This window comes from Helicoverpa armigera, chromosome 6 (genome assembly GCF_030705265.1).
Source record: "Helicoverpa armigera isolate CAAS_96S chromosome 6, ASM3070526v1, whole genome shotgun sequence".
Classification (NCBI taxonomy): Eukaryota; Metazoa; Arthropoda; class Insecta; order Lepidoptera; family Noctuidae; genus Helicoverpa; species Helicoverpa armigera.
Genome location: NC_087125.1, coordinates 9856274 through 9865901, shown reverse-complemented (window position 1 = coordinate 9865901; position 9628 = coordinate 9856274). Strand labels below are relative to the sequence as shown.

The window sequence follows — 9628 nt, the reverse complement described above, 5'->3', positions numbered from 1 at the left end:
CTGTTAATCAAAAGTCAATCTTTTTGTTTATAAATTGTTTTGCATCTTGCATCATTATTTATGTACACTTAACAACTACTAATCATTTATATAGGTCAAATAGGGAAGGAAAGGCATTTTATATACATAGATAGTCAATTCTTTTTAGTATTATTTAGTTTACAAAAATAACATTATGCCACCAAAATCTAAGGGCGAAGCTCCCAAAAAATCTGCCCCTCCTGTTATAAGACCGCCAATCAGTGACCACAGTCTTATGTACGTTCCCCAAGATGTTCTGAAAGGTGGGTGCTTCTATATTCTCCAATATTAAATAGATATAGTACGTTTGTACGTTAATCTCCTACTGAAGGGGCTTGGGACCTCATTTGTTTTAATTTATCAGGGAAAACCTAGTAGTTACCTAATCCTGTAAATTCACTATTGCATAAATGCTCGTAGGTTTCCAGGAACGCGTAGAAACTGGCATAGATTGGACACTGATCGAATCCGGAGCGCGCCATCACAGGGAACATTGTAAGAGGGACGATATACCAAAAAACACATTTACTCAAGCATTACAAAGTAAATTTGACAAATGTATAATACAAGGTTTCCTCAATGAGGATTCGGGGCTCAGTATAGAACAACACTGGGAATTCCTAATGCCTGCAGTAGTATGGGACAACCAAAGATTTGCTACAGATGAAGGAAAGATATGTTTTCATAACGCTAACTGTATTACTGATGATATGATGAAAGTCATTAAGAGAGCTGTTAAAGCCAATGATAGGAATGTTTTGAAGCACGATATGAAAATGGTTAACGTTTTGCGAGTGAATGATTCGAAGGTAATCACGATTGTTACTTGGTTTTCTATATTTTATAACAAACATTTCACGGCAGCACTCCTTAGATTTTTTTGAAGTTTGAAGAATTTGATAGGATACTAGCATAATACTTACACAACATTTTTAAATATAATATACTATACAATTTTTTATTTTCGTTGGTTTTTCTTAAACTCAAGCATGGCTGAACAGATTTATTGAAATTGAAATATTTCTCGAAATTAGGTAGATGGCAAATAATTAATAATATTGTCAGGTTTATAGAAGGCTTAAAAGGAAAGAAAATAATGTTAATTAGGCGGCATGGATTTCGCGGAGCCAACTATTATTAATAATGGTTACACTGGTTTGCTCAATCTCTTTCGATCTTTTGCTTTTTTGCTGATGAAGAATAATATGCTTACGTTTTATTATTCTTATTTACTTCAAAGCTCTAACAAATGTTTTTGTTTTTTTTTCAGATGACCGAATTGGATGAAGGCTTGAAAAAATACAAAAAATTGGTATCTCTCAGTTTATGTGGGAACTTCATATCTGATATTAATTCAGATTTTATTCCACCGTCCGTAAAGACTCTGGAACTACAAGCTAACTGCCTTAAAGATGTTTCAGGATTTGCTGAAACTTTGCCCTCTGAGTTACTGTATTTAGGGTTGGCTAGAAACTTCCTTACCTCTAGTAAAAATGACATATTATATTTTTTTATTTTACAACAAATCATAACCTTCGTAATATACTTCATTGCATTCTTTCCCAGGTTCCGTAGATGGATTGAGGCTGTTACCATACAATTTGACGGTTCTGGATCTGTCGGATAACGACATCTATCATTTAGATCCGGTACTAGATGCTATCGCTAAGTTACCAAACCTTACTGCACTGCAGCTTTCGGGCAACCCTTGCTCGGTACGCTACGCTTTACCTAAATAGTGTACCATAGTAACGATAGATGGCGCTATTTTTTAAAAATTAATCATGTTCTAGGTATGTGCCGGCTATGCTCGAGCTACTTTAATGAGATTAACTCGTTTACATTATCTGGATTGCCGTGAAATTCTTCCCACTGATAGGCCATTAGAACATATAGAAATGCACCCTGATGATTTGCGTGCTGCATACTTTTATTTCACTGTGTACCGAATCATGTCCGCTCCACAGCCGCCGAAGGCAGAAAAGGTAACTTCATAAATTTTATGAAATTAATGGAATAATCCTAGGACAGCTTGATTTTTCTTTTTAAAGGGAGCCAACGCAACATTCCACATTGAACTGGAGATCCCGTTGCTGGACGCGGTAAGAAGACGATTCTTGATGTTCAGACAAAACGAATCCCTTATTGAAATGTTACCACCACCAGAAGACGATGAATGGCCAATAACCCCCTCTGTGCCTGCGATGAGTAAAGTCTTAACTCGTGAGTTAACATTTTTGACCGTAAGCCTTATTACCTTAAGTAGAAACATAGTTTGGGGATGTCTTTTTATTATTTGACGGCATTCAGCCAGTGATTGGTACCGATCGACGAATAGAAATTCATAATGTTGTCTTAACTAAAGAAAAAAGGTAGCTTGTCCACTGCCCACTGTCTTTACAGTCTTTAGTTCCATAATCTCGTGAAACTCATCAACACCCAATTACCCAACACCATTTTAGGATTGGATGAAGAATCTTCGCATGAATCTGATATCTTCACTAACTTGGTTATGAGGAATCCGCGAGAAATTCACAACTACACCACGTTCGAGAGCAACAAGGTCCAGTGGAGCAAATTAATGAATTTCCAAGAGCCTATTCTGAAGATCTTCTGTCCCGACCTGATCGCCTTGAGGGACACTTTCCGATCCGTTATCACCATCAGATTGATTTACTCAGTTGTAAGTTTGATGTTACTGCTAAGTTATACAAATCCCTAGATGACTTAATATTACGGTACTTGTCCAATTCGTCCCTGTTGACTTCAGTCTAGGTTGCATGACATTAATAAACAAGTATTCGATGTATGACTAGAAATCCTACAGAATTATAACGTAACCTACATTGGAAACTTTATTGCTTATTTTTGCTTAACTTACAACACATCGACAAGTAGTTTAATTGAATAATCCAAACAGTCTTTCCTTGCTCATCCAGATATATGCGCATCAAAAACCAGCTAAAGCTGAAAAGGTGAAGAGTGTCTCAGCGATGAAACCGCAAGGAGAGATGAGACTGACCATAGCCACGATCAGGTGCTCTCTCAGGGCCCCGGACTGGAGCCAGCCTTCGCAACACTTCCACTGGGACGAAACCCTCGGCACTAATGATGCTATTCATTGGGGTGAAGGTGATCTCTCTGTGAGTCTTATTCCATCAAATACAAGAGAGTGTAATATGGTTGCGAATATAATATTTAAAAATCAAATGTTGGATTTACATAGCTATAGGCAGCAATGATTATAGAGTAGAGAACTGTAGAATAAGTTAGAGTAGTAGGACTGAGAAACGACAATGTGTTAGCGATTCTCGTTTATTCCTTTTCTATACTGTCATCGCCAATGCGTCTTGAGCAAGCATGTTGATTAAAGCTCATTCTTTTTCTGTACCGAAATCGCCATTGCGATATAATCTAAATACGAACTGATTGTCATGTAGTATATAATGTAGATAGTTGTATATAATGGAAATCTATTTTTACATTTCACATGTTCTACAAATAATGCAGGCTGATTTAAATATGACTTATTGCCATGAAATTGATGGTCTTGAACGAGATCACAGAACACTATTCTAAAAACCCATAAATATAGTCATCGTAAATTCTCATATCGGTTTTAAAGTACTCATCAAAATAAAATATGCTTGTAATACAGCCCAGTGTTTAACATAAAGATGATGATTAGATTATATAAAAAGCATTCTTGCCAAGAAAGCAGAATCTGCCAAGTTAAAAAAACCCACAGTATGAAATGAGTCACAATTTATCCTCAATGGAGACAAACGTATACAGTTGTGTACATTTGCATCAAGTAGCTGGTGTAAATTTCGTTCTTTTTACAGTTAGTTGAAGTCCTAAATTAATCATTTATTTATATTCTTATAATTTGTGCATGAAGATTATCTTATTATTCTCTTTTCAGATACTGCAATACAGTCAACAGCCAGTAAAAGTGACCAAAGGGAAACCCGAAGGCCCAGAATCTGGTCGGCAAGTAATGCCGGACTTCTTAACTTGTCACTTTGGCTTTGGGATCGATACCCTGAGTACCTCAAACATCAGATGAAAATTAAAAAGCTGTTTACAAACACTTTCAGATATTTCATTTCATTCACCCAGGGCGTTTGCCTTTACCCTAATGTATGTTGAACTCAAAATGGTTTGCTCCGGAACCCTAAGTTCTTCAATACAATGAACTACACTATTTATAGCATCCATTATCCTATTGTCAAGTTCTTAAATTGCATAAACGTTCTTGGAACCCCAACAAATCGGCTAGCTGGCCAGTCCCCCGTCAAAACCTTGTTTTTACCAATGTTAATGGAACTAAAGTGTTTTATAGCAAGTATTCATATCCTCAATTTGTCGATATCAGTCCGGAGTCCCAGTGCGGGATCAGTTGAAGTGTCTAACGGTCGATTGTTTGTGTTAATGGCTGGAACTCCTCACGAGCGCTGGGGCAGTCAGGCGGAGTACTTGCTATCATGTCTCGGGTACGCAGTAGGCATTGGCAATATTTGGAGATTCCCTTACTTGTGTTATCGGAATGGAGGAGGTGAGCTACAGTTCTTTTAAGATTCTTTGGAATTTCCTATATGATCAGCCGCATGGTGTATGAAAATGTAAACAAATCATCAAGTTGATCAAATCAAGTTTGCCAAATCAAAAAATCGAATTCTTACTTATTCGTATCGAAGATTCTTAAATGTTATACTTTCATCTCTTTTTAATTAAAAATGCAACTTTTCACATAATTTCGTTTTATTTCAGGAGCATTCCTCATACCGTATTTCCTCACATTGGTTATTTGCGGCATCCCACTTGTTTATTTAGAGACAACATTGGGACAGTTCGCTAGCGCCGGATGCATATCAGTTTTCAATCTAAACCCGTTATTTAAAGGTAAAGTATTACTAATAACATTGAATTTGGTTACAATTCCAAAATCTGTTTAGTTGTTCGTACACACAGTATGTATCATCCAAAGACTATAAAACCACTTGACTGCGCATACAGTGCCCCGACGCTCGCCAAAAGTTAGTGATTTTGCGCGTACTATAAGGCTACGATCAGTACGATCCTTTAGTAGCGACCGTGAACTGACCAATAGTAGCCGCGGATTATGCCGCGTCCCCCCGCCCGCAGTGATGAGTCGTGTTCTTAGAAGAAATTGGCGAGTGCGCTCCCTAGTGGTTATTTACTTTATGGTATCATCATATCATCTATGTACAGGAGCAGGTTATGCGGTCGTAATACTAAACGTCATAGCTGTGGTGTACTTCTCATCCATCATGTCATATCCAGTGCTGTATATGTATCACTCGATGAGTTCCCCCTTGCCTTGGCAAAGTTGTGGCAATTCCTGGAATACGGACAAGTGCACCGAGGTTGGGTAATTTTAGTTTTATGTATAAAGCAATTTGTATACATGACCGTATCTTGAATACGCACGGCGTATCATTTTCAGATTAGCGGTAATTCAAGTTTTTTTAGCTCGAATGGGACCATCACGACGCCGGAGGATGAGTTTTTCCAGTGAGTTCACTCAACTTAAAAATATATTTTATACAATTTTGGAAGATTCTGCATTTTTGATTACTCTGATTCCAGCCATCGTCTTTTGAGAATGTCACCTAGTATCAATCAAATCGGCGGTATCGTATGGCCTGTGTTCTGGTGTAACGTAATTTGTTGGATCATCGTGTACCTCTGCATTTGTAACGGTGTCAAGAGCGTTGGAAAGGTGAGCTTTCCTTCCCGATTGATCTTGGTTGGCACGCTGCCGTTTTGTCAATCACAAATTAAATATAATACTTTTCGTCGAACTGTTAATTCTGAGAATTTTTTGCGTGTTTTTGTTCCCAGATTGTATACTTCACGGTTATATTTCCTTACGTTGTGCTCACTGCGTTATTTATTCGCGGCGTCACGTTGCCTGGCGCTTGGAAGGGCATTTTGTTCTATATCCTGCCGGATTGGGGGCAATTGAAGAAGCCGAAAGTAAGTATCTATAAGCAGCATTGAGGCCAAGTTCATCCATCTCTCACCTACATTACATTATGCATCTTATTCTTAGTAGGTACATTATTTTTATTATAACTCCGTTTCACAGGTATGGGCAGACGCAGCTACGCAGATATTTTACTCGCTTGGACCTGGATGGGGAGGTCTAGTCAGTATGGCTAGTTTTAATAAATTCCATTACAAGAATCTAAGGTTTGTTATTTTCCTGTTTCTTTTATTTTAACCCAAAAAATACAATACTTATGCGAAATTCGTTTCATCTTTTTAGGTCTTCAGTAATTATTCCACTGGTGAACAGTGGGACAAGTATTTGGGCAGGTTTTGTGGTGTTCTCCGTGCTGGGCTTTGCAGCGGAGCGGTCAGGGGTGCCAGTTGGTGAAGTGGCCACAGCAGGCCCTGGGCTAGCCTTCGTGACCTATCCAGCCGCAGTCACCATGATGCCAGCGCCAAATCTGTGGGCTGTCACTTTCTTTGTCATGTTGTTCTTCCTGGGCATTGATTCAATGGTACTAAATTTTCTTTGTTAAGTTTTAATTTTTTTTATTTGATAAAGATGAGTTATTTCAAAACATTCTTGAGCATTGATAGATTGTACTAACTACAATTATTTCAAACTTTAATATTTTTTTCTGTATAAAATACCATTGTGTTTTTTGTTTACATTAAATTTTTTACAGTTCGTGACAATAGAGTCTATAATAGCGGGAATAGTTGACGAATTCCCAGCGTGCCGCGCACGGAAAAAACTCATCACTTTCCTCACGTGTTTGGTGCTATTTAGCCTTTCAATCATCTGCAATACTGAGGTTTGTACCCAATTTTCATGTAACGGTACTTATTCGCCATAAAATATAAATTGTTATCCAGAAAATAGTTTGTTAGCAAACTACATTTCAGAAGTTACAATTGAATGACGTGTTCGCGTGACTCTAGCGCTTGAAAGTTTCACATGCATAACTACCAAGTTGTTTAGTTGGTACCTGTGATAAAACAGATTGTTGGTATATGGTTTCATTAATTGGAGTAGTGTTTTATGATTAGGTTTCACGATATGCGAGTGTTAATTAACCTACAAACGAATCGTTTTGTTGATAGCTTGAAGCCATCAAAATTAGAACATAACTTTTTTCATGGTAAACAAAGTTTTCTACGATCATGATAGCTTTTACTATATGATCAGTAGTTATGTAGACTTCTAAAAGTTATTATAGCTAGCATTTTCTTAATTAATACTGAAGCTATAGTTTGAAGAATTTCGTCAACTTCCTTGGGTAACTCACGTTCTACTAGAAAATCTATAATTATTATTAATTGACCATTTGTATTAAAAGGATAACGGAGCTTGATCTACATAACTACTACCAAAATATTCAAGTTTGTAATAAAAAAACTTAACATAGGTAATACTTCAAAACTCACATGTTATATGATCATATTTCCATAACACAGGGAGGTCTTCACGTAATTGGTCTACTGGACACCCACGTGGCCATAGCCTGTGTACCAGTAGTCTGCGGCTTGGAGATCATAGCTGCAGTGTATACTTACGGACCAAGGAGGTTGGCAGCTGATGTCCTGTTCATGACTGGACAGCCTTTGGGAAAAATGTGGATGGTGCTGTGGAGATACATTCTGCCCGTCATTTTGTTGGTACGACTTTATTTCTATAAGTTTAGGGTTCATTTTTGAATGAATAGCTGGTCTAGTAGTCCGTGCCGAGAAGAACTTCGGGAAAAGAAAATTGGGATTGTGAATAAAATTAATCGTAATCAAGAGCTTAAAGATAGTACGATTAAATAAATGTCACTTGCCAAAATATTGATGCTTTCAAGTTACAGTTTCTATCAAACTAGACGGCCTAGATAAACGCACGTTATTATAGAACTTTATTGTTTTACTTCAGACTAAAGTGAGACCTTGAGACGTCTTCAAAGCGACAGCAGCAGTTTGAGTCAAATAAAATAGTCGCGAAACACGTAGGTGGATCTAAGAACTACAGTAGTCAATATGACAGTAAAATGGATAATAAAGCATTATAGTGTTCCAGTAATTAGAAATAGACAGTGTCTCCATTCAGTCTTATTCTAATACACATATTAGTTGTCGAACGACCTTAAGATTGTGAATTGCGATGAATGGATCATTCAAGTATACGGTAATTTTCTGTTGGCTAAAGGTTCTCTTGTATCCATAGAATGCTTCACGTTGTTCCGTGTATCATTTTCCATTTACCTTATCGTTCAATTTACTTATCGACTGTCTATTGTTTCTGGCAACCGGACACTCCCTGCCATGGCAGCTAGCCTATTTTGATACAGTCGATTGGACAACAGTATTTCGCAGATTGCCTATCACGGCAAACATTTGTAGCGATAGGGAGAACTTATGTCTCAATTGTGATGGCTCTGACCTGGCCCATAAATTGTGCCTTAGGTAGAAAACTGTCTTCCTCGTGTCTGCTAAAAGATATTAAAGGGGTCTCTTTGTAAAAGAGTGATGGTCACAAATCCACATGGCAATCTTAAGAGTTGATCGACTAGTGCCTATTGCTGTTACCAAGCTCTATATTTCCATAATATTTCCATTTCAGGTAATTACAGTATACTGCCTAAGAGAAGCCTCAGGGTTAGCAGGCTGGTGCGTGGCTCTCGTATCAGTCATCTGCATACCAATCCACGCAATCAAACTGCTCCTCAGTTCAAAAGGAACATTCATACAGGTGCGTTTACTTTCACATTTTATTATCTGTACAAACATGCCAGTAATAAAGTTGAGTGAAAAAATAAAGATTCGCCACGTAAAAACTTTTCTACGATTAAAACGGAAAAAATAGGACTTGCAGGTGCAAAATATTTACTTTAGCCAATTAATATTATTACCTATATCCAGTCATTTGCATGTTTCTGGGAAGTCGTTTATGATTGTTTTTATCATTTAAAAGAACTAAAGTCGTTCCATCACGTCTTCTTTCCAACATAAATACGAAAGAAAATGGTAAGACCAGACATAGGATTTACTAGGTATTTAGGGCCTGTTTTTTTTGTGAAGTTTTCATTCAGAAAGTGCTTATTATCTGCCTCCTTTCAATTGATGATTTTTTTATATATCTAGAACAGTACCTCATAGGAAATTCAAATATCATGTCTTATATCCTCAATGACAGACAACTGTAATACAGTTTATTTGCATTTATGAGCATATGTATTATTTTACAGCGCATTCGTGACAACTGCCGTCCAAGCAACGACTGGGGTCCCGCGGATCCAGAAATGCGACACCTGTGGAAAGCTGCCATTAACAAACAAAATAACCAACACGTTAAACTGAATAATATTGATAAAGTATAAGAATAAAATAAACTTAAGACATTGCAATACCGTTTCATTTATCTCGATTTTTTTAAATATCAGACTTGAAACGTTGCGAAGCTTTTTTCAATTGCTTCGATCAACAACTATCCAGGTCCAGGTGAAAGAACCCCTTCAGATACAAGTAATCGCACTAGTACTTTCAATGTCTGATTAAATAGCAAGAATCCTTAGAGAAGTTTTAACACGCCAAGGAATCAAAAATCCAAAGT

At 37.3% G+C, this 9628-nt stretch overlaps 2 protein-coding genes across 3 annotated transcripts; both read left to right on the top strand.

Annotated features, from left to right (window-relative positions):
* Positions 1 to 35: 35 nt before the first annotated feature.
* LOC126056740 (uncharacterized) lies at positions 36 to 4114 on the top strand. Of its 2 annotated transcripts, none has more exons than XM_049850648.2 (9): positions 36 to 284; positions 442 to 830; positions 1292 to 1508; positions 1588 to 1670; positions 1815 to 2006; positions 2073 to 2244; positions 2484 to 2704; positions 2961 to 3164; positions 3947 to 4114. In XM_049850648.2, exons 1-9 carry the CDS (start codon positions 176 to 178, stop codon positions 4088 to 4090), a joined length of 1731 nt encoding a protein of 576 aa, XP_049706605.2. In that variant the 5' UTR covers positions 36 to 175; the 3' UTR covers positions 4091 to 4114. The 2 variants fall into 2 exon arrangements, with proteins under 2 accessions (XP_049706605.2, XP_049706604.2); XM_049850647.2 differs by having other exon boundaries at positions 38 to 284; positions 1588 to 1736.
* A 164-nt stretch (positions 4115 to 4278) lies between these two features.
* Positions 4279 to 9418, top strand: LOC110371074 (sodium- and chloride-dependent glycine transporter 1). Its single transcript, XM_021327163.3, has 12 exons — positions 4279 to 4579; positions 4795 to 4926; positions 5257 to 5411; positions 5492 to 5559; positions 5635 to 5767; positions 5890 to 6024; positions 6137 to 6240; positions 6317 to 6554; positions 6726 to 6854; positions 7498 to 7698; positions 8639 to 8767; positions 9264 to 9418. The coding sequence occupies exons 1-12, from the start codon at positions 4339 to 4341 to the stop codon at positions 9393 to 9395; spliced, it is 1797 nt and encodes a 598-aa protein (XP_021182838.3). The 5' UTR covers positions 4279 to 4338; the 3' UTR covers positions 9396 to 9418.
* Positions 9419 to 9628: the final 210 nt, after the last annotated feature.

What these genes read in the sequence shown, in the direction of transcription:
- LOC126056740 (XM_049850647.2), top strand. Translation starts at nt 176, where the DNA reads ATGCCACCAAAATCTAAGGGCGAAGCTCCCAAAAAATCTGCCCCTCCT. An exon ending in TTTCGGGCAACCCTTGCTCG is followed by an intron (nt 1,737 to 1,814) that starts GTACGCTACGCT and finishes ATCATGTTCTAG; the next exon opens with GTATGTGCCGGCTATGCTCG. An exon ending in GATGAGTAAAGTCTTAACTC is followed by an intron (nt 2,245 to 2,483) that starts GTGAGTTAACAT and finishes ACACCATTTTAG; the next exon opens with GATTGGATGAAGAATCTTCG.
- LOC110371074 (XM_021327163.3), top strand. Translation starts at nt 4,339, where the DNA reads ATGTTAATGGAACTAAAGTGTTTTATAGCAAGTATTCATATCCTCAAT. An exon ending in ATACGGACAAGTGCACCGAG is followed by an intron (nt 5,412 to 5,491) that starts GTTGGGTAATTT and finishes TATCATTTTCAG; the next exon opens with ATTAGCGGTAATTCAAGTTT. An exon ending in CAATCATCTGCAATACTGAG is followed by an intron (nt 6,855 to 7,497) that starts GTTTGTACCCAA and finishes TCCATAACACAG; the next exon opens with GGAGGTCTTCACGTAATTGG.